Genomic DNA, 24,486 nt, shown 5'->3' with positions numbered 1-24,486 from the left:
CCCTCCAATGTTACCTTAGGTTCTTACACTGTTAGTTTATTGGTTAGACTGGGAGTCTGTATAGCATTTTTAATAGAATCAATGGTTTCAATATATATTACCGTTTAAGAGATGCGATGTACTTATTCTTCGACTTGATAAAATGCAATAAGTTATTCATGCAGCAAAATTTTTATTGAAAACATGGCAGCACCGTTGGGCTGTGTGGAATATTTAGTATTTTAGAACTTTAAACTTAAAAAAACAGCGTAATGATGACTTAAAATAAGTACTGCATTCATCACAAAGCAAGTTATCTCTGTACATGCAACTGTAATAAAATTTAGAAAGTAGTTGGTTTGTGGTGGGAGACCAGTGTAACGCCTGTCAGGAAGCCATCCGGAGGTTTGTCAAAACCGCGCATCCAGCTACGGCAGTCCTTCAATATGTTTGGAAATAGAGCGCACCCAGGAATAACCTCTGCAGATATGACTGCACTTACACACTTAGAGAATTGGGCGTTAGCTAGTGTAACGCCATATGTTAAGAATGGTGGTGGTGTACGTTTAACAACTGCGTTTCTGCAGCCACACGTTTTGGAGAGAGTGAGGAATATGTTTGTAATATAAAAATATAACGAGCCAGGGAATGATCATTTTACCTCATGAATCGTGAAAGCGCAAGACCAAATGGACTAGTATTTTACAATGTTGTCTTATCTCTTTATATATTTTTTCAATAAACTGTATGATAGGAAACATTTTAAACCCGGATTTCTTATTTGATTCCACAATTTAGTTTTATCTCGTATTTCTGTTGTCATTTCTGCTATTGCTTCAGCAAGGATAAAAAGGCAATTGATGTCTTCCACTTGTTGATCTTTGATTTGTCAATATTGCAGTCATAATAATGATTGCAATAACACAGGCTGAGTATTTTCGTAGTACAAAAATAAATAAATAACCGCTCTGAATAATGATGAAGTTTGTATGGTATTTTCTAAACATTAGCATCGCAAAGTTATTTATGCTTGGTAAACATTTGTCTTTGCTGTCTGTCTTACCATGGATCTAAATGCATTTTATTTATTATTGTTTGGAGTTAATATGAATATACTAAACCCAGTGTTTAAGTAGAATCCACAAACACATTTATTTGGCGTGCCAGGGAATTGCTCTAAAAGGATTCAGCCTCAGACTGATCATGAACAGCTACCACTGTAATTATTTGTTTACATGACGAAAGCCCACATAAATAACCAAATAAACAGATGCGGTCACGTGGTATGATATCTCACCCCTTGGTAGACCTAGGCAATATCCTAAATAACAGAACTTATATTGTCAGAGGCTTTGCGCAATTTTCATTATTAGTTTTAGCAATAAATTTGCCACTGAGAATATGGTTAGTGCATGCAATCTAAAACACTGCTATAGATTGTAAGAAACTGTGATCTAGATGTATTAATCTATATTTCTTGTTCCCAAAAGATTAGTAACATTTCTTTTAAGATTTCTCAGAATTTGTATACAGGTTATAATTTTGATTTGAGTATAAGAGTTGCATTAATATAATTGCATCTCTTTGAGAAAGTTAAACGTTTTTCAAAATGTTAAGACATTAATAAATCATTAATGGTCCTGGAGTTTTACTGGCCGGTGACTGGCCACTGCTGAATATTTAGAAATAATGTTTAGTCAATTAGGTTGTATGGGCTAATGATAAGCATCTGTGCCTGTTAAAAAGGTATGTGGTAAGTGGGCCACTTTGGACGTGTGTTTCAGCATTGATATGTGTGCACATAGTGATCCTTTGTACCGCATAATAAAAGGCAGAGGTGGAATTATGGAAACTTTTGAAGGCATTTTTGAAGTAGAAATAGCGAGACCTTTAGGTTCTATTTTTGTTTTGTTTATGTGTGGATTCATGAATACAAAACTGAGCATCTCTGTGTTTGGCAGGAACATAATGTTGGTTTTCAAGATTAATGCCATACGACCTTATTTGTCAGTGTCCTTTTTGGAATAATTGTGTTGTTCTTGGACTAAGAATCCTTATTGGACTTCAAAATTAGTAATGGTGGAAACTCAGTCTTATCAGATTGCGAATATGAGTACAATTTGTATGTGTTAATTATTAAACCAGACTTGGCTTCGTTGCGTTAAAGTATTCCAGAGCCTTCATTGCAAATATAAGCAGATGGTTTTTTTTTTTATCTTGATGGTAAATACAAGGTGTTTCTTGAGAGTGCTCTGATTATTCATTTAGCTTTGTTAATATGAGCCATCATTACCAATGATCACGACGCGCATAAAAATAATGTTTGAAATGGACAGTGGACCTCGTACTGCGGAGTGCATGAATCCCATCTGCAGTCAAACCAGTAGACGAAAGCTCTTCAGATCATACCGGGGTGTGGTTTAGCAGATTAGTTCATGAAGTTGTCTGGCCATCCCGCAAAAAGAACATTACAATGTACAGAACTGTAGTATACTGCCATACTTTTGAGATTTTAAACCATCTGATTTGTACTGCTTAGGGCTGTAAGTGTTTCATGAAGTGGAAGCGCTGTGATATACAGCTCAGTGGTTAGACTGTCAGAAATATTAAGCTTACTTTTCTCAGTTTTGATTTCATCGTTTCTCTTGAGAGCATTTCAGTCTTTTAATGTTTTTGTTTTGATTTTCTTGTTGCTTCTGATCACTTTTTGCAAATGTGTTTTTTGGAATCAGACGGAGGTTTATTGGCTGTATAAGTTGGCATTGGAGTGTCTGCAGTGACGTATAAGAAACAGCGGAGTTCAGTGATAACCTTTTGAGAATGAACGTTTGACAATAAACATCAAATCGCAAATAAGTTATTTATAAATAGGCAAGTATAAAGTACATGATGTGTTACATAATGTTATATTTTTGTCATAGTGGATGTGAGCTGTCAGTTTTTCAGGGGGCCAATGTTTGGGGACAGGAGATGTTTTTGTGTTTTTGTCTCATAAAGTTTTGAAGCCTTGAGGTTTTTCTTGAGACCAGAATCTCATCCCAAAAGGGAGAAGCTAAAGCAAGTGGTAGGCAGGGTGTGAGGGGTCTTCGGTGATGCTGCTTGTGTGTATTTTGGGCCTGGAGCTGAGAGCAAAGTTTGTCATTAAGTCTCCATTAAATTAGTACTTTTTATACATGGACAAACCGAGTGGGTTGAGGGACACTTAACGCCTCAGATGTAGCAGTGCGAGTTCATCCCAGTAATGCATTGCTGTGGAACCGGGTTCCATCTCCTATCTCTAGTGAAGAGAATAAGAAATTGTTTTTCATTCCATTATTAGAGTATTAGACTACTGGGTATCTTCTCATTCTGCTCTTCCCCCCATTCTGCTCTTCCTCTCATTCTGCTCTTCCTTCCATTCCACTCTTCCTCTCATTCTGCTCTTCCTTCCATTCCACTCTTCTTCTCATTCTGCTCTTCCCCCATTCCGCTCTTCCTCTCATTCTGCTCTTCTTCTCATTCCATTCTTTCTCCCATTCTACTCTTCCTGTCATACCACTCTTCTTCTCATTCCACTCTTCTTCTCATTCCACTCTTCTTCTCATTCCATTCTTCCTCCCATTCCACTCTTCCTCTCGTTATCTTACTGCAGTGTCTGTCTGTTGGGCGCCTACAGTGCAGTAAACATGGTCTCACAATTAATTAAATCTGGTTGAAATCCTCTGTTTTCTTTTACATTGACAGAGTGTTTTTTGTATGACTTTTGAGCAATTTGTCTGCATTGAGAAACGTATTGCAGGGATTGATTTAAAAACGTATATCAGCACAATGTTTAGTTTCATTTGGGGAGGGATAGGAGAACAGGTGCGGCTTAGCTGTGGGCTATCAGCAGTTCACAGGTGCTTATGCTTGTACTCTGTGCAATCTAAGGTACGTCAAAAGTAAACCATCATCTTATCAGTCACGTTAATTTCAAATCTATCTGTGTCACCTGTGATTGTGAAATCGACACGTGAGGGACCTCGAGAAGCTTTACATAATTTAGGCATATCAACATTTTCATTATGTAACAACTATATTTTTAAAATCTTAGCTTTAGCACGCTTTCGGTTTTCAGATTACAAAGTATTCCCACCTTTCATGAAACATTAACATATGCCTAACTAGTATAGTTAGTATGCCTAACTAACCTTTGGATTATCAGACACCGCTTATACCTTGTTTAGTGTTTATTCAGTCATTTCAGAAAGAAAGCGATACAGTTATCTATCCCAGTAACTTTCTTATACATTTGACAGTTTTTTTTATCGAACTGTATAGCGACTTCTTTATTTAACGATGCCGAGCAGGACTGAGATAAACGAAAGTCCCGCTGCCCTCGTAACTATGAAGATGCCGATGTGTTTCTGACAGTCTTTATGGAAAACAGTTATTCATATTGTGGTTGTTTTCGTTCTACAGATTTCTATTTAGATTTTATCTAGACTATTTTATTTTATTTTATATTGATCTTGTCTCTGTGTTGTGTGTTATGGCAGTCATCGCAAAAGCGATTTCCTCCGGGATCAATAAAGTTTTCTGATTCTGATTATCTTTATGTGCAGAGAAAAGAGGGAAGGAGATGAAATATTAGTTATCTGCCATTCATTTTTTTCTTCTTTTCTATCAGCCAGTCTTCAAATGGCTTATTCTGGCTGTGGGCTGGTGCCCATTTCAGACAGCGTAGGGCAACGTGCTATGGTACCTCCTGGGTGGGATGCCAGTTTGTCGCAGGGCACGCACACACACACACACACACACACACACACACACACACACACACACAGCGGGACTAGAGCCCCCACCTCAATGCCTGCCTCATTTCACAGGATGCCTTTTATATATAGTGCATTTTCTACCTTTTTAATCTCCCCCCATTGTCTTCCGTCAAAGATGAACAGAAAGCCTTACACAAGGTGCTACACATGATCACTATAATCCAAATATATTTTGATTGCACTATTAGGTTTTGAATCTTAAAGTTCCCAGTTTAAGCTGTTTCAGAACAGAAATGAACAATTAATACTTATCTTATTTAATGTTCAGATATACTGGATGAAGTTTGGATTAAAGTGTAAACGAATTCTGCCATGCCAGTAATTACATTTTATAAGGCTGTGTAAGATGATCCTCCCCTCTATTTAGACAATTGTGTATATTGGGTGTAAATAGTTGTGCAGGTGAAATTTGTTAGTCTTGTATTTCAAACTGTATTTCAGAATAAAAATAAACTATGGCTACTAAACAGTAAATGCAAGCAAATACAGATGTTGGCATTGCGGGGTGGGGGGGGGGGGTCTTTTTAATTTCTGCTCCAGCCGTTATTTTCAGGGAAAACGCGTGTACAGAACCTTTCAACAAGTTACTCATGGAGCCTGATGGCTATGCAAGGTTGGAATAGTTCAGTGGAAATCAGCAGACTGAATTAATTTATTCCAACAAACAACTAAGAAGCAGTTTTTTCCCCCTTGAGCTATGGCGTGATCGATACGGAAATACTCTCCTTCAAACATTTTGAATAGCCAGGGAAGCTTGACACCTTCGTGTTTACAGCTACTTTTAGCGCTAAGTCTGGCTTTTATTTTGTTTTCTGTTAATGTAGGGCTCACCCGGCTGACGCGTGTCATGCTGAAAAGAAATCTTTGAGTGGCTGGTTCCTTTAAATATTAACCTGTGGTTCTCAGTAAATAAAGACGCGTTCCTGCTTCAGTGTAAATGTGGAAGCAGACGAGAAAAGAACAAAGAGGCAGCTAAAATTCCACTCGTGATTTGTTTTGGCTTGTGTGGCCGTGTGTATTCGGGCCCTTAAGGTTGAAATAAGAATATGAAAACAGAGAAAGTATGACTGCAACTCCCCAGGATGTTACCGGGGATTGATGACTTTCCTCTACCTAAACAAGTCATTTTCCTGTTTTTGCTAAACTAATGCTGATGAGATATTTTCTCGCTTTCTACATTTAGACTGTCTATTAATCAAACGATACCGCCTCACCCTGAGGAAGACTAAAGGATAAACTCTGAACTCAAACTCCCAAGCCTTGGAGAAACCTTAAAACTAAGTGAGATGTCTTCAGTGTCACTGAAGTGCATTATTGTAGAGCAGGGTTTCCCAAGTCAAGTCCTGGAGGGCCAGAATCCAACGCAGTTTGCTGATTTCCCTGCACAGAAGCATCTTTATCCACCAACTACCGGGTTTAGTAGGTGTTTTGAACTGGGAAATTTGCAGACTGTGTTGGATTCCTGCCCTCCACGACTGGAATTGGGAAACCCCATTGTAGATGTACCTTTTACATAAAGTTGATATCTCGTTACTGTTTTGACGTTATATTATTGAAATATTTATAATAATAAGTAGTTTTAAATAATAAAGCAGAGGTGTAATTAATAAAATGTGATTTTGTGGCTGATTTCTTGAAGTATGATGTATGGTCAATAGTTATTACTCTCATAATTCCTGGGAACCATTTTACGAAAGTCTAGACTGCATGGATTTTTGGAAATCCGAGGATTGGAAACTTATTTGGAGGGCTCTGTATTGGAAAGTTATTGTAATTCTCTTCAGCAACGACTTTGTATAAAATGTATGCATAAGTTTTTAGGGCATATTAGAAAATTAATATGTTCATGCTCTTTACCTTAGGTTAGAATAGATTCTCTGCTTTCACCTTATTGACATTTTAGTATTTAGTTTTACTTCTGGAATAAATTTCCAATAAAACTGTAGCATTGTGTAGAGTTTTACTCTTTCATCTAAGACAGTCTTGTTCTGAGGATATGCAATGGAATTTTCTAAAATGTGTATGCAGTAAAAGGAATTTAAAAATGTAGTGTAATTACTGACAGGAGGCTCCCTGTAGTTTTTGAAAGTATATGAAAGTATATGCATTTGAAAGTATATGAAAGGTGGTAGAAAGTGATTTTGTTTGAAGCGCACATTTGTCTGAGTTCCCGGTAGTGGGAGTAAATGAATTACGTTACAGTCAGGGACCGGTGTTCAAGATGGTGCCACCAACTGTGAGGTGTCCTATATGAAATTTACTGCCAACCTGCACTGTTTCCATCACTGTATACACAGCACATGGAGATTTGTTACTGTTATGATTCAGTTTGAGCACTTGGAATGATGATTGGACCGTTGAATTGTTACATGGCCTTATTCACCCATGGTTTATGAAAGGTAGATGTAGTGCAAAGTCATACACGTTATGTCACTAGAGCCACATAAATATATAGATTCATATTGTAGCTAGTTTGCTATCGTTTGCTGATTTTTTTTGTATATGTCTAGTAATTTTGTATAGTGTAGGACAGGGGTGGCCAATCTTATCTTGAAAGGGCCACTCTATGTGCCGCCTTTCACTGATTACTAATTAGAGGACTGATTGGCTGAAGAGTCCTCACACCTGGGTGTGAACAGCTGACCTAAAGGTTACCCCAAAAAGCCGCAAACGCACCGGCCCTTTGCGGATAAGGTTGGCCACCCCTGGTGTAGGATATTCTTCTACAGCTATTTTCGTTTTGACTTTGGGTGTTGCACAAATAATGGCAAATCCTATTAGGGACACTCTTTCAGGGGTCCCAGTGTCCCTCACCATCAAGTCCATTGACAGTTCCAGATCAGAAATTTAAAATACTGTGGCGGAATGAGCTTTCCTTTAGTTTCAGGTCTGCAAAATCTTTGTTATTCATGAATGCAGGGAGAACATAAAGCGACATGGTGCAAGTTCTAAATTTGTCACATTGTATGAGTGTGTGTGTGTGTGTTTGCCCTGTCATACTCTCTTGTCCTTGTGACCTGTGCTGAATGTACAGTAATAGGCTCTAACCATGACCCCCTTCAAGGTAAGTGTTTGGAAGATGGATGAATGGAAAGGGGGTGGGGGGTGGGGGTGATTATTTGTATTTATGCCGTTTTTTCTGGATATAATTAACTTTGACCTGTGAGGGTATATTTTATGATATATTTTGAAACCAGTTTAACAAAATGTAGCATTACATTTTATTTTACTGTAAAATTGCCAATTTATATAAAACACCAGCTATTATAGATATATATTGTCATTAACTTTTAAATCTCTGGTTTACTGTCTTATCTAGATTTGCATTATCTAGCATAATCTAGATTTGTAGTAATTGCCTTCTTCCAGTTTGTAGTGAAGGTGCTTGGAAATAAACCATTTGATGTCGCTGTGTTTCTGCGGACCGATGATTTGTTGAGTTGACTCCGAGGGGTCAGCCTCGGCCCAATCCATCTTCAAACTCTGGAATGAAGCCAAATATCTGTTCACGGGGAGAGAAAGCAGTGCCAGTTGTCTGCTTTTCCAGTAAGGTTGCCGTGGAGATGTACAGTGATAGACTCCAGGAAGCCCTGGCTGCTGTTGCTCTGTGAGGTGCAGAGTTTGTTGGTGCAATAAGACTTTCTGTGCAGAATAATCAGAGACATTGCAGCAAAGATGCATGTGACTTTCATGCATGCGACTTTCATGCATGCGACTTTCATGCATGCGACTTTCATGCATGCGACTTTCAGTGCCCCCGCCTCTTTATTTGTACCAAAAACGTGTTTTTTGAATACTTCAGTAAATAATGTCTGATGTGGACCAATCTTGTTCTATTTAAAATAGACTAACTTTGGCTTTTACTGCCACAGTGATGTTAACAGCACAGAAGGTTCTGGAAATCTTTTCGAACACAATTATCGCAATAAACGAGGAGTTTATGCTTAAGTCGGTTCGGAGTCTAAGAAAAATGTTTGTTAGAACTGTGAATCTTCCGCGCAATGGTCATTCTTACAGAATTCTCATCAAAAGTGTAAAATTATTCACAGATTGACAAAATATGTTGGAACAAGCCTCTCTTAACTGAGCTGAAGTCAGTGGTCTGCGATACTGGGTAAAATGGGACAAACAAGAGAAACGCAAACAGGCACTGAAATTCGCAAGGCGAATATACAGAGGAAATTTTAATCATCGGTGACACTTTACCAAGTACCTTAGTAACTCAGTTAGTACTCAAGTACAAACCATAAGCAAATACAGTAACTGAATGAAATACATCAACCGTTATGATTTAATTAATGAAAGAACATTGGGATGCTGATAAAATGATACCGTTTATCACAGAGGCTCATGACGTTTGCCGGAACATGATAAAATAATTCCGCAAAAAAAAAAAAAAAAAAAACAGTATAGTTTCTTCGCACATGAAATTTACATTTGAATATTCATTTTTTGGCGCGTGCCGTACTTATTTAGCATGAAGGTCACAGTTCTGGCCAAGGAATCAAAGCTAGGAAGCAGGTACCCGAGCTTTGGTGGGAAGGCACCTAATAAATAACTCGATGACGATTTGTGGGAGGGTCAGGTTCTACCTTGCAGCTGGGCCTGGCAGCAGAACAGTCACGCAAAACTTACGTTGTGTCAGGATCCGAATCAGTTTGTTCAGGCATGTAAGGCCCTATTTGTCACTAAATGACGCACATCTGCGTGTGACAGTGTGGCAGAAACGCCATTAAGTCCTTCTGCGAGGCTGATTGATAACTATGGGAAGCGTTTAGTTACAACCATTCAACCAAACTTTGATTCAAACTTATTCAGTATAAAGGAGCTGATACTGCCCCCCCCAGTGCCTTTGGCTGCTGTGTAACCTTCTGAAATATTAACATTTTATTCATTGTATTTTCTCAGTTTCCATTTTTGTCTACAATTCCATTTTCTTTGGAAGTCTGATAACATTCAATATGGAAACGAAAAATAAGTCTGGGTGGGGAGGGGGGGGGCCCACTTTTCATCATGCTTTGTCTGGTGTCTCCCACACATTGGATTTGCTGAACAAAGAGCGAATTGGGCAGAAGATTGACAGAGAGGATAATATATTCATCCCGAAACCCTAAAAATTCAGGTCTTTCTCCTCAATTAAATTGTTTTTCGTCACATTCTTTTGGCTGTTTTTCCACAGAAAAAGCAGATTGTGACTAATTAATTGCAAAAAAAAAGTATATATTCAGCACATATGTACCAGGGCCAGATGAAATGACATTTGGTAGCAATATGAATTGGTCCTCTTATCTGCTCTGTGCTTTTCCTTTTTTGGGGGGGCGTCTTTGATGCCATTAAGAGCCCCATCTGTGGTTTCCAGTATCTCCAGTATGACTCTGAGCATTTTGGGAACGTCCCAGAATTTCAACCTCATAGTCATGACCATCATAATTTCTAGGAATATTCTTTTGTTTTTTCTTTTTCCAGTCACCAAACCTCATTCCAGCTCTTGCACATTAACTGCGGAGCTTCTGCGCCCTGTTACAGCTCATTGGCTGGGGTTGGACTTTGCCCCGTCTCCGTGGTGTCAGCCTTGGCACTTGCAAAGCAAAGAAGCTTGGGGGCGGAGTTATGTGTGTCCTTGGTAAACAGTAGTGATAGTATTTGTCTGTCTGTTCCCTCAGCCTCTGTTTCATTCAGATTTCTCGAGCTTCTATCAAACAATGTGGTGATTCTTGCATCATTAAAAATCCTCCCTCCTGCTTCTGCGAATCAGACGTTAACGACCCAAAGAACTGACGACTCTTTTCCCATCGTTAGCCTGTCTGCTTTGGCCACAGACCTAAAAACAGAATCGCATCAGGCCCGGCTATCACTTTTAACAGTGGAAGCCGTTGTCTCCGTGGTCTTCTTTGCGAGTCGTAGATGTGAGGTCTGCCCGTGACTCCAGTTTTATTCAATTCGGGATTGATGGATCAGCAAGTGAGAAGCTCATCGTTGGCAGTGGCAAGATGGAAGTGAATGGAATTGCAGTTGCCTATTTACCTCGGGGCGAGAGTTTAGCTCCTCCTCCTTGTTTTCGCTGGAGACTCATAGGAATGTCTCTGCGGCGTATCCTTTGTCAGCGAGATCCGCGACGTGTGTGGACAGGTTGCAAGTTCTGACAAGTGAAACCGCAGTGGGGCCCCTCTGTGCAGCCCGCCACGCAGATCAGATTAGGCCGCCATCCTCATGTGATCTCCTCCTATTGCCCTCTCCTGTGCCCCCCTCCTCGCCTCTTTCTTTGTCACATAACCCCCCCTTCCCATAAATTCACCCTGTATTACTGTACATTAGCACTGTCACTGTCCTGGCTTTTGTCCGGCTTATGTCAGTCTACATGCAACCTGCAGTATATTCTTTGTTTATTTTTGTAATATCTGAAAACTTTGCTACCATTTATTTGCTTGTGATGGAGTTTAGTGCCGTTAAGGGCGTCTCCTGCCTACTCGAGAGCTTTTCGCTGTTTCGGAATGCAGCATGATCCCTGTATGTATATGTCAAGCCCTCCCTGAGACAGGCAACCAGCTGGAGTCTATTTGCATCTGTGTCCCCTCTGCTCTTTGATGCATTGTTACATTCCTATTATCCGTGTGAAGTCTGCTCGCCTTGAATAGGAAGGCGATCTGGCGATCAGACAAGGAGGACAGCAAATATTCCAAAAGTAGGGGGGTGACTTAGGGAGCCACAGGTGCTCAAGCCCATCCCTATTTTGAGAGCCGGGGGGGGGGGGGGGGCACCCCCATGAATCACTTCCACGCCTTAGCGAGATCGATGACGCCGTTCATCCGTGTTTGTTTATGCAGTGAGCATCGACGGCGACGTCTTGTGTTACGCGTTAGACCGACAGATGCTGAAGATGCTGAATGAGAGTAGGGGTACGGGGCTCTTCTCCCCACATTTTTTCCCATCATGCTTCGACACTTTTACTTTGCAGACATCCACCTGAGCAGTTTGATTTTCTTCACCCTTTTCGCCCTTGAACCTTCTTACTATTGTCCTTGTGGCAGAGCATAATATATTTCTGTAGTATTGATGTATCCGTTGATCTCTCTATCATGCCACATGTCCAGTATAAGTTTAATATAAGTGTATATTTATATAAAAAATGATGGTAAAACTTCTAACAAATGGAAATCTACGAAGGTGGGTAACTTCTGGAATTGCAGGGCAGCTGGCTCGTTTTGAAACACATCTTAATCTGATGTCACTCCATCCTAACTGTTTCCCCCACATAGTCACCCCATCCAAAAATTCTAGAGATTATTTAGGTCTCATTTAATAAAAATGCTCCCATTTGGCTGCTCCTAACTCCACAACAAATGCGGTTACAGTAAGGGATTTTTTTCCCCCCTGCAGCCTCTGTTCAAGGACACAGAAGTCCTTCAATGCAGCTGCATGAAGTGGTGTCTGATAACATTGCGATCATAGTCTCCCATCTTGCTTGCATCCCATTAAAAGGCCTTATGGTAAATTTTTGTTCTCCCATTCATGCCTGTTCAGAGGACATCTTAATTATTGTAAGGCATCCCTGATCTGATTGGTACATACCGGGGCCTTAGCGTGCTGCAGTATCTGCTCCGATGCCATTTCAGGCAGCAGCTGCAGCAGCCTCAGCACAAAGACAATATTAGATAAAACCCACTTGTACATCAACCGTTTCCTCACTGCAGGGCCAGGATGGCGGATGTGGAAGAACGGATGAATAAAACGAGCAGATAAGATCGACGGAGGATGTCTTCTGTTTCCTTTTTTTGCGAGATTGAGATTTGGGATAAGCTGGGGCTCTCTCAGTGATGGGCATCTCTGCGCAGTCAGCGGACGGGGGAATGTCGCAGATACTCGGCCTTGCAGATATTAGTGGGGCTTCGATTAAAGGAGGCTCTTCCTTTCTGTCGCCGCGGACGTCACGCGATGCTTCGCTCTGCGTTTATTTCGCAGTTGTTGTTATATATTATTTTTTGTGGGGCGGAAGATTTCCATTGTCGAGATAAGGGCAGTGTGGAGCCTGTCAGGACCTGTGCGATGTAGGTGACATCGCCCTCTGGGCTTTCTTACCTGATTCCAGGGCTTTCCACGGCTAAGCCAGGCCAGTCCTGCTGTGTTAATTAAATGACCTGTAAGGGATATTTGCATATTTTCATTTGAGAGAGAGCATCACCCAAAATGACTTAAAATGCTAAAAATAATATGCATTGAATAATTCCTTCAATATAAAAATATTTTTTAAATATATATTTCCTAAAAATCCAGAAAAATATAAAGGAACTGCATTCATTTAAATTTTAACAGGAATATGTATATATTTATAGTAATTTTTATAGTATTTCTCACTTGCTGTTTCGTAAAGGAAAATATATCCACAGCACATAAAAAAAATAACTGTGAACATGAAGGGCATAAATATTAAAGAAGTATATACATATAAAAAAAAGTAGAGCATTGCATTAACCATGTAGAGGTTGTAGGTTCAAGTCCCAGGAATGGTAGCCCTTTTTTTTTTTAAAAGTGACCAATAAATGAATAAATGTTAATGAAGCCAAGTCATAGGTTAGTGGTGAGTTAGAGGAGATCTGAAGCTGAAGTTGGGGTGGGGGTCATGGCAAATGTTAGCTAAACTAGCAATAACATCAGCGGGCTAATCCTCTGGATATATATAACATGCTGCCCATGGACAGAATGTCAAAGGGCACAGATCCCACATGTCAGACGCATATTTTGAACTGAAAATGAAGCCGGTAAGATGCTCGGTAGCAGTGATCTGGAGTCGATTGTCCTCTTTTCGTACTGATATTTACATGCAGATGGATATATAGGCCACAAAATATAGAAACAACTAAACCAGCTTTTCATCTTGGACATTCTTTGCTTTGTAACCTAGTGTCTCAGATTGAGTCCTGAAAGCCACCCCCCTCCCCCATCAGCTCTCAGGTATACTGGGGTGCTGGTGTGTGGCCTCTGGGGAGGGAGAGGGCAGTACCAGGCAGAGGTCTGGAATGCCGTAGCTTTGGGTGCCCTTGGGGCGTGTGGGTGTTCGTAGAAGCCACTCAGAGTCGAGAGAAGTTCTCGCACCTTCTGTTGTATTATGAATGAAGTAATCAGAAGGAATCCTAAAGAATCGGATTGGAAATATGAATTCTCTACTCAAATAGCTGCCAAAGCTATGTCATCTCTGTGGAGGGCCTCGCGACGCGTTGAAAGATGCCTGTCGACAGGGGCAGGGTCACCAAGGTCCTCTTAGGCCACTTTGCAGGACCCACCCTTGCCTGGGAGAATCTCAAGCCCGTTCAGCTCTACTAACCCCATCCCAGACATCATGTCTTTAATTTGACAAAGGACACACCCCTCCCCCGGCAGCAGGACAGGGCTGTGCCCCAGTTGAGTCTGAACGTGTCTGTGAATGTCCCAGCTGGGCGGCCATTGTCGGGATGGGGCTCCGGTTCAAGCCGTGGTCACCAACCAGGAACCGCCGATCAAAGCCGGAATGGATTATTGGCCCAGAAAGAAAAGGGGGCGGGCGATGTGTGTTTGTGCTTGCGGGGGCTGTTGGGGGGAGTTCAAAAGAAGAACAGGAATGTTTCTAATTAAGCGTCGTGCCCCCCTTTCTGTCTGTCACCCCGGAGCATCTGCACAGCTACGCTTCAGGCTGCACTGAGTCACTGAGGAACCACCACACTGTGATATGAGAGTGATATTAAGAGCGGGGATGCCCTGCCTGCAACTGCCCCTCTGGAGGGGAACTGAGAGGTAGAGACTGGGGCAGAAGAATGGCACGCATTCCAGCGTGTAGGAATGCCATTGTTTTTATGGAGTGGAGAGTCGGCAGGAAATTGTCTATTCAGAGATTAAGGATATTATGCTGTTGGTTTGAGGGTTTTTTTGTAATACATTTAATAGTGGATTCCATGGTGACAAAATCACACTGCGAAGACTGGAAGCTTTTTTTTTTTGAAGTCTTGAGTAGGTAAACGTGCCTTTGGGACACTTGTGCCCTTGCGGCGCGTGATGAGTCGCTGCACTTGGCTGAGACAGGGTTTCTCTCCCGCCGTTGCAGGAGTGTTCCAGCAGAGGGTGCGTGTGTAGGCTGCGCATTTCTGAGCGAGTCATGGCTGACGGTTTGAGGATCCTCTCCATCGTCCTGTTCCTCAGCTGGACTGGGCCTGTCGGCTGTTCATGTGAGTAGGATGGGAAGTGGCTCTTATTGTCGGGCACAGGGGGTGAAACACACTCACACACAGACACACAGGTTTGTAATTATGTCTTTGTGGGGACTCTCCATTCATTTCTATGGGGAAAACTCTAATCCTAACATGACGACCTTAACCCCTACGCAGCCCTAACCTTAACCATAAGTAACCAAACAAAATATGAGACTTTTGGCATGTTGTCATCTGATACTGCTTTTTAGTGGTAACATTTATTCTTTAATCTGATAAGGCGTGCATCATATCCATACAGGTGTTGACTGAGAAGACTGGGCTTTTACAAGATAAAAGATTTATAAGGATGTCTGCAGTGTGTATGGGGAAAGATACTCCTTAGTGATAAGGACTCTACACACACTAATGATGCCCTGATTTTACACTGCGCAGTGTAATAAAGCACCATGGGGCGGTGGTGCTCCTGGTCGTTAAGTAATGTGTACGTTCACGCTGTTTGCCGGAGATGTGGGACGGTAATGTGTTTGTAAGTCGCCCTTAGCCGTCATATGATTTTTTTGTCTTCTACCCCACAGCTGTTCCCTTGTCCTTCCGCTCGGAGCCCCTCTCCTCTCTGCAGCGATGGGGGGGCGTGGTCAACCTGCGGTGTTCGGCCCACCCCCCCACGGCACAGGTGTCCTGGCGATTTGGGGGGCGGCCCCTCGACCCCCAGTTGGCGGAGGGGGTGCGCCTCCGAACGGGCACGCTGACACTGCCCTCTCTGGAGCTGAGCCAGGCGGGGGTGTACCAGTGCGTGGCACGTTCGGGGCGGGCAGCCATCGCCAGCCGGCTGGCTCGCGTCGCTCTCGCGGGTACGCGCACATCCACGTGGCGGACGGGCACGTTTGCCCCATTTCATAACCTTTTATGTAATGAAGTGTTTTCAGGAGGGTACAGGGTGAGGCTCTATTCCTGGGGCGTGACCCCACAGCCTTTTCGGCAAGGTCTGTTTCATTAGATACATTTCTGCTAAATTTATTTGGCCAAGGAAAAGGAAACAGAGAGAGAGGAGAAAGAATGAATGAAAAAGAAAGAAAGAGTAAGAGAAAGAAAGGAAAAGACAAATAAAGAAAGAAAGAATATTCAATGTAACTAGTAGCTAATTGTGTATAAAACAAATCATCCGAGCTGGTGTGGAAGCTGAACTGCAAAGAAATGGGTAGATTTTATTTGGGCACTAACCAGAATCATCATATGTAATTTATTGCTTTTATTACATACAGGGAATTGACTTTGGGCAAACCAATTATAACAATTATCAGCAATTATAAAGTGCCTTTCCAGGAGGCTCTTTTAGGTCTCTGATCAGTAATCTTCTGGATGATTTCTGTTTTTAATCTCCTCTAATTGGACTATTTGCAGTAATTGAGCCTTTTAAACTTGGCACCCAGAAACTGACATAGATTGTCTGCACAGGTATCTCTGAGTTTGCCGAGTCCCAGAAGCGCACCCTATCTGTAGAGGAAGGGAGTGCGGCCGTCATCACCTGCCTGCTGCCGCACAGTGACCCTCCCGCCATGCCCCGGTTTCGGGTTCGAGGGCAGTGGCTACAGCAGTCCACAGGTATGCGCATAACTGCACAGATGCACGACCCTAACAGTAACAGTTCCAACTTACTGTCATAGAGTGCAAAATTACAGCTGCGTACAGATGGCAATATGTATTTGAAGATTCTGAATTTGCAAATATTTACTGCCTGCAGTTCTGTCTGTTAGGATTTTTGTCAGTCACCTAACTCCACAGACCTGGAATAATATTTCAGCTTGATATTTATTTGATCTTTTCTTTTATTTTTTAGAGGAATATTTAATTCTTCCATCTGGGAACCTTCAGATTACTTCTGTCACCCCTGAGCATCAGACGAATTATAAATGTGCTGCATACAACCCCATAACTCAGGAGACCAGGACAGAAACCCACGGCACCAAACTGACCGTCACACGTGAGTCTGTACATTTGACCCATCAGCTATATCCCCCACAGTGAGAGGGTCCCAGTTTGATGCCAATGACCTTCCATTATGTGCTTCTTCAAAACTCTCGTTTGCTTTAATTTAGTTGTAGTTATTCATTATTCTGTGTGATTTTATGCAGTGCTCTTCAATCTGTGACCCAAAATATTTGCCCTATTGAGAGTATAATAGTTATCTCAGCTGTGCGAATTCTCTGCTGTATGAAGTCCTAGCTAGTAAAAAAAAAAACACAAGGAGCAATTCATATGCATGCATGAGGCTAATCCGGGCTGCCGCTCTCCCCCTCGTGTAGGTGCAGAGGGGCCCTCCTCCGCGCATATTGTGTTTCCTGCAGCCCCGCAGATCGTTTCTGTCCTCCGCTCGCAGTCGCTCACTTTGGAGTGCGTCCTGTCAGGAGGCCCCCTCACACATGTCCGCTGGTCTAAGGATGGACAGGAACTGCTCGGCGGGGAAAACCACAGACTGTTACGCAACAACTTGGTGCTGGTGGCTGCGAAGAAGGGCGATGCGGGGAGCTACCGGTGTTTGTACCGGACAGAGGATGGGGAGGAGCTCAGCGCGAACTACACTGTCCGCGTGCTTGGTGAGCGACCTGTGCTGTGACTGTCCGGGTTTTGTAGTTTTAACCCCGCACCTGTACTTTGCTCTGTTTTTTTGACGCCGCCCCCTTTTTCCGCAGAGCCTGCATCGGTGCTGCAAGGTTTGACCAGCCAATCGGTGCCCTCTGCTTCCGCCGTGCGCTTCGTCTGCATGGCACAGGGGGACCCGGCTCCCAACATCACTTGGCTGTTTAACTCGGACCCCATCGTCCCCTCGGCCCGCTTTCGGGTCTCCGGGTCGTCCCTCCGCATTGCCTCTGTGACGCCGGAGGATCAGGGCGTGTACCAGTGCCTTCTGGACAACGGGATTGGCTCTGCCCAGTCAGCTGGCTCTCTCACCGTACTGACAGGTATGCACTGTGATGCACTGTGATACACGGTTACATTGTGGCTGTGTTGCACCTCTCGTACCCGATTTCATTCCGTAAAGGAACAGGAAAGATCCATTTATGCAAAACATGTTGGACTGCAGAAAAATACAGGCTGAAAATTACACATTAACATTAAAGTTAAATTAAACAGAAACTACTACAGTAAAACAAATGGTGTAATTTAAAGTTAAATTGTTTTTTACGGGCCACTGTTTAAGAGTTACATAATTTTGGTGCATAAAAACTGAAAACAGAACCTACCTTATGAATATCAAACCTTAATAATCCAAGTGCAAAAAAAATATCAACCGGCATACATGTATTAGAAAAGAACACGCGTGATCTTAATGCCACGTGAGATGCATGTTGTGTGTGTCCATCTTATAAAATTCTCCTGAAAATAATTATTGGAAACTTCATGTGTAAATTATGAGAAGTTATTTTCAGAGAATTCACTAAATTGTGTTTGTGGTCAACTGTGGAAAAGAGAATCTGATTGTATTGTTGTCGCTCTCCGTAGTCTCTGAGAAGCAGGCAGATTTAACAAAGGGATGTGCTGCATGCTAGCCTGTTTAGATCTGTTTGACTACGCATGAGGTCATAATTAATTATCCATTAGCATATGGGCACACAGAAGTGGAAAGTTTACGTCCAGGAAGTACAAATCCAGACCAAGGTTTTGTTTCAACCAACCAGCTGAGGACACTGTGACTGTCACTCTTTATGCTCATCTACTTGGGTGGAACAAAACCTTAGTCAGGATTTATACATCTTGGACCTGAACTTTCCACACCTGCTGTTTAGATTCTTTTACCAGATCTTCGCTATTTATGGTGTCATAACCAACAACCTTATTTTTCACTCAAAGCACCCCTCACTACAGAATTTATTCAGTATATCAGCATTGCTGTGTAATTACTGTGTTTTAAAATCATAACATGTTATTACCCGTTGAAGGAGATGTATGAAAGGGGATTAATGCATCTGCTTTGCATAGTATCCCTCAGCAAATCTCGGCATGTTTACGCAGTGAATCAGAAAGTGGTTGAGGTTATGAAAAGTTTTTCTTTGCTCACTGGTGGGCTGTGATTTGACTTGAATGGCAGCACAGCATGTTAGTTTATCATATGATGTCATTTCTGTGTTATGTCAGCGACAGCCACTTAGACAGGGGAATGTAAGGAGGCGCGTGTAAGATGGAAGACAGGACACTCAGCTGCATGCAGTGTATGCAGTCTTATGTTATTTGTTGCCGCATCAGTCTAAACAGATGTACCTGGACCTCATCATATCAGAAATTATTAATCGATTCGGTCAGTCAGCCTGTGTTAAATTCAGATTCCAAAATCTATAATGCTGTCTGAGGATTTTCTGTTCTTTTCCCCTCCAATTATTCAGGCACGTTTGGCTTCTATGTACTGATGTATTATTCTGCAGTAACTCTGTCTGTTTTCCCTCAATAGGTTCAAGCTCCAAACCGGTCATACTCACCCCACCGCTGAGCGGGGCTTTTCAGGAGGGCGACGACGTCTTCCTGTCCTGTAACGCCAGCGGGCAGCCCCTCCCGGCGATTCGCTGGTACAGCTCCGAAGGCCCGATTGCCACGCACCCTGCCCGCCTCCTGCAGCCCCCACAGGGCCCTGGCAGAGCTCCCGGGGACGGCCTTCCCCACCTCACCATGTCCCGCCCGGGAAGCAGCTCGCTCTACATCCAGGCAATCAGCCGAGCACATGCCGGAAAGTACATCTGCGAGGCCTCCAACAGGCTGGGCACGGTGCAGGCTGAGGCCTTCCTCACTGTCGGTAGGCTGATCAAATGAATACACTCCTCATTCATTCATTCATTCATTCATTCAGTCAATCATTCGTTCATGTCTGCTGCAATGTACAATAATGTGCAACATTCTTAGGTAGACACAGAAAATTTTTAAGGCTATTTATCATGGTTGTAATTGTATATTTGCTCAGATAAAATACACAGTGTAACATATGCATATTAACAGTAACACAATACAAACTAATAAGGATTTATTCTGTTCGCTGTTGGCTGCCTAGATGAACACTGTTTCGGTTCCCAAACCTCTCCTCAGGAGCACCCCAGTCATTGCACAAATTTGTTAAATTTTACAAACAGCTCACCACATTAATTAACTTAATCGGTTAAATAACTTGATGAGGTATTACATTTTTGCTGCAAATACTGGGATAACTTAGAGAGGTTTTGGAATGTCTGAGCTGACACACCAACATTTTTTACACCAACATGAAGATCATTTAAACCAAGGTTATTCAAATCACAGTCCCCAAGGCCGGAGTACTCCTGATTTTCCAGCCTTCCTTTGCCTGTGAGCCAGGTGTGAAGCCTCTAGCCAATCACAATCAGTAATTATTAAACTATGTACTTGGGAGCAGTGAAAACACGGTCTGGATTTGGAATCGAGGTCCAGATTTGAATAGCCCTGATTTACAAAGTTGTGTACATCTTGTGTTTCAATGGTGAAGTCTAGCTGCTTTTATGCTGGAAATCGTCGCTTTTGTAAAGTTCAGGAGTACGTAGCTCGGTTAGCCAGTACCTTAGAGAATCACGCGAAGGGCGGGAGGTAAAAGGAAGGACAGGGGAGTCAGGTGTGCGGCCTGGGAGAGTGCGCTGGGGTCCTGCTCCCGGTGGTATTTTAATGGCCAGTGTGTGGAATGCCTTGCAGCTGGCTCAGCTCCCTACACTCGTTTTATATTACCAGAGCTTATGGGCTGTTTTTCTGCCTGAATAAACCACACAGCACAACAGGCTAAACCACGGCCCAGACTCCTGAGTGTGGAATGATGTGCTGCTTTCTGACATTCTCACCAGGCTAAACATTGTGCTTTCAGAGTCAAGAAAGTGGTGCTCTTTTATCGAGATGGAAGGTTAATTGTTATTATTTTGCTTTGCACTCAAGGTTTCTTACCTCATAATAAGACCTTGATTTGACTCCTCTTAGCTATTAATGCACATAACCCAGTTTAGTGTCTTATTTTCTGGATATAGTGCAGAGAGACACATACAGAGCAAATTAAATGCATCTGCTTCAATTTCTGTTCTGTTCTGAGTGGATTAAAAAATGCACAGATAGATACAATAAAATATCCCCTGCCTCGTACCCTGTGATGGACGAGCATCCCATCCAGGGTGTCCCCTGCCTCGTACCCTGTGATGGACGAGCATCCCATCCAGGGTGACTCGTCAATACTTTGTGGAGATTTTGGTATCTGATTGGACGTCCTGTCTGTGTTTCATTGACAGTTCCAGTTCAGAGCAGCACAGTAAGTGCTGTTATGGACAGTACACACTCCCTGGACTCAGTACAGAATGATGGAGGCGAGGAGCAGTACTTACCCGGAGAAGAGGCCGCACACAGCCAGGATAAACCCACAGAAAAGACGAGCGATCTTCCCACTCCAGAAGCACCCATCATCACCAGCTCCCCACAGACACACAAACCCAACGTGTATGACCTGGAGTGGAGGGCTGGCCGGGACTGGGGCAGTCCCATCAATGCCTACTTTGTGAAGTATCGCAAGGTAAGACTCACATTCACATAACTGAGTCACTGCTGGTTGCAAGTGTACACTAGTGACTCATATTATACCAGCAAGTGTGCACTGCTGATCAGCATCATACACTACCGGCTACTAGAGTACACTACTGGCGAGCATTGTTCACTACTGGGTATTAATGTACACCACTGGCTAGTGGAATACCCTGTGAGTTACAAGTGTACACAATTGCCTGCTAGTATACATTACTGACCATTACTACACAATACTGCCTGCTATAAAACACAATTAGCTTGGGTGAATATTAAAGTTGCTTTTAGGAGCTGCATGTGTTATAGAGAGAGCAGTACACCCAAAAGCTTTTAAAAAAAAAAATCTTAAATCTGGCGTATTTATTTTAAGCTTGTGGGAAAAAAAACAAACAACAAAAAAAACCCACTATATCTTAATTGCTCCTGTTAAGTTTCGGTTGTCCGACTGTGTATAAAGTGTTTAAAGAGCACATGTAAACAGTGTAAGCTGCTCTTTGTAAGATGCTTGGCTAAGCAAATGAATAATGCAGTGGGAGAAATTGCATCTCAGTACTTCACCCGACCTCAGTGATAAGTTCACATTCTAAAATGTTTTGTAAATGTTCCAGTGTCAAAAGGCTCATGTTTCGAGTATTATAATGTTTTGTGACAGTGTCTGATTGAGAATGGCCAAATAATGGGCAGATATCTATGTTTTTTATAGAGTTATCCTGGAGCTCACTGGAAATTGGATCAGTGTATTATGTTGGGGGGGAGGGTATTGCAAGTTAAGTATTTAAATGATTTTATTGCTACAAATTGGTAGCTAGCTCAGGGCAGAGGGTAAGATGCACGTCTACGTAATGCAGTAGCCCTAACGTTGACAAATCCGTTATTATTATTTATGTTTGCCTTCTCATTGTTCATATCGGGAAATGTGGATCTGTCTTATCTATTTTGTCACATGCTGCTGCCTCGATCCTTTGCCCGGGCATGAAAGGAAATGGTGCGTATTCCGGAAATCACCCCGCGAGAAATAGCTTCTCCTTTGTGATTTCTCTCTGTCGCACGTGGATGTGTGTCGGTGGGTTTACGTGCTAAGGGCGTCGCTTCTGTGTGCGTTCTGTGCTGCAGCTGGATGACCTGGGAAACGTGGTGGGAGACTGGCACACGGTGCGGGTTCCTGGCAGCGAGAAAACCCTGCGGCTCTCTGAGTTGGAGCCCTCGAGCCTCTACGAGGTCCTGATGGTGGCCCGGAGCAGCGCCGGAGATGGGCAACCGGCCATGCTCACGTTCCGCACCGGAAAAGGTCTGTCTGACACTAAGAATACCCCCCCCCCCCCCCCCAAGGTCTGGAACACACCAAGCCGGATTTGGTCTGTCTAAATCTGTCGGGCTGTCAATGAGTCAGTGTGTGGCAAAGTCGGACACGATTGTCTAGTCAAGTCAAGTCAAGTGGGTCCATATTGTCATACTATCTATATACAATCCACAGCATACAGTGGCATGAACAAAAAGTTCCCCTGGATCATGGAACCACAGTGCAGGATCTATACATAATGTGCAGAGACCGTAAACAAGACAAATGTAACACATAAGGGAGAGGGGAAAGGGAGAATAATAGCTAATAAGTTAAAATAAGATGGTCCCCGTTGGAGCGGTTTTGGCTAATTGAGCATGTTGGGTCAGTCACGGCTAGTAGGGCAAGGAGAGCTCTCTGATTTGGCTGCAAGTCAGCCGTCACATAGTTTTTTGTTGTTGGCTTGGTGATACCCAGCCTAACACAAGTTAATTCATCCCACAACAGATGCTAAAACCTAAATGGCCTTACACTCGACATGCCAGTGGCCTTTTTAAAACCAGACTCATATTTTGTGGCTATCTGTCAAACCGGGCTTTTTCTGGAGAAGGTTGAAATGCCTGTGGTGGTTAAGTTCCTACAAATGGTAACTGAGTTGGCATCTCCTTCCCACAGAAAGGAGCACCGTGTCCAATAAGAAGCCCTCCAAGGTTCCGGAACTGTCCCAATCGGACGAGACGCCCAGGCACGAGAACTCGAAGACTCACTTCGGGGTAGTGATGCATGACAGAGGTGAGAGACTCTGCTGTAATCTGCTTAGGTGCCTCTTCCTTCATCTGCATAAGGTTACAGCGTAAAATTACAGGAGGTGAATCAGTTTTTCGGCGAACAATGGAGTCTCTCAGGCTCTTTGTGAGCGCATTTTAATGTTTAGAGAGTTCATTTTCCCTCCACAACTGTGTACGTGCATATACAGTTTATGTGTATTATTAAACAAAACTAAGTGAACAGAGCCTGACAATCTGTTAATAATGTGAAAGAACAAGAAGAGCATTCCTGTCTCACCCCCCCCCCCCGCACAGCCAACCACTGCTCCTTCCCTGCCCAATCCACATCGCTCGCTGCCAGCTGCTGTGGAATGGGTGGTACACTTCGAAATGTTTGGACAGTGTCTGTTTTGTTTCTCCGACTTGGTGGAATTCTCTGCCTCTGGAGTTTCGCTTGAGATATCGCACAAAATTAATGCCTCACTGTGTTGCACTGGATAGGGCAACAAAGTGGTTTCTGGGTATTTTTGTGAGTGCATAATTGTCCGCAGACATTTTGACAGTTCCTGCATGCGATTTCCGTCTGTCTGTGTCCTTGCGTGTACCATGGTCAGTCTGAATGATTGATTGTTTTTTCTTTTTAGTGCACAAGTCTGTCCACTAACCTACCTTTCTCTTCTCACACTTTCGCTGCCTTTCTTTCTGTGGCTTAGAGCCAGGAGAGTAAGTACACATTCCTTCTCGGCATGCTTGGACAGTACATGCTTTTTGTTGTCTTTGTGATGCCGTCTTTTTTGGTGTGTGTGTGTGATGTTCTGGATAATGGGAAATGGATGCGGGTGTATCCTTTTTTTACAGCTTTAGCAAAGATACCATTTGTAAAACATCATGTATTTGTTAGGTTTTACCTGTTAGTAAAAGGTGAGCATATACATTATAGA

The 24,486-nt window shown here is 42.8% G+C and overlaps 1 protein-coding gene across 1 annotated transcript in view; it reads left to right on the top strand.

Annotated features, from left to right (window-relative positions):
- Positions 1-24,486, top strand: part of LOC125713243 (cell adhesion molecule-related/down-regulated by oncogenes-like) — a 37,333-nt gene that overhangs the window by 598 nt on the left and 12,249 nt on the right. The window contains exons 2-11 of the mRNA XM_048984224.1: positions 14,848-14,968; positions 15,529-15,804; positions 16,409-16,555; positions 16,791-16,934; positions 17,257-17,547; positions 17,644-17,913; positions 19,398-19,736; positions 21,214-21,491; positions 22,613-22,787; positions 23,454-23,570. Of these exons, the coding sequence (XP_048840181.1) occupies positions 14,899-14,968; positions 15,529-15,804; positions 16,409-16,555; positions 16,791-16,934; positions 17,257-17,547; positions 17,644-17,913; positions 19,398-19,736; positions 21,214-21,491; positions 22,613-22,787; positions 23,454-23,570 (2,107 nt within the window). The 5' untranslated portion in view covers positions 14,848-14,898. The remainder of the gene's footprint in view (positions 1-14,847; positions 14,969-15,528; positions 15,805-16,408; positions 16,556-16,790; positions 16,935-17,256; positions 17,548-17,643; positions 17,914-19,397; positions 19,737-21,213; positions 21,492-22,612; positions 22,788-23,453; positions 23,571-24,486) is intronic.

This window comes from Brienomyrus brachyistius, chromosome 18 (assembly GCF_023856365.1).
Source record: "Brienomyrus brachyistius isolate T26 chromosome 18, BBRACH_0.4, whole genome shotgun sequence".
Taxonomy (NCBI): domain Eukaryota; kingdom Metazoa; phylum Chordata; class Actinopteri; order Osteoglossiformes; family Mormyridae; genus Brienomyrus; species Brienomyrus brachyistius.
This window is presented reverse-complemented; position numbering and strand designations above follow the sequence as displayed.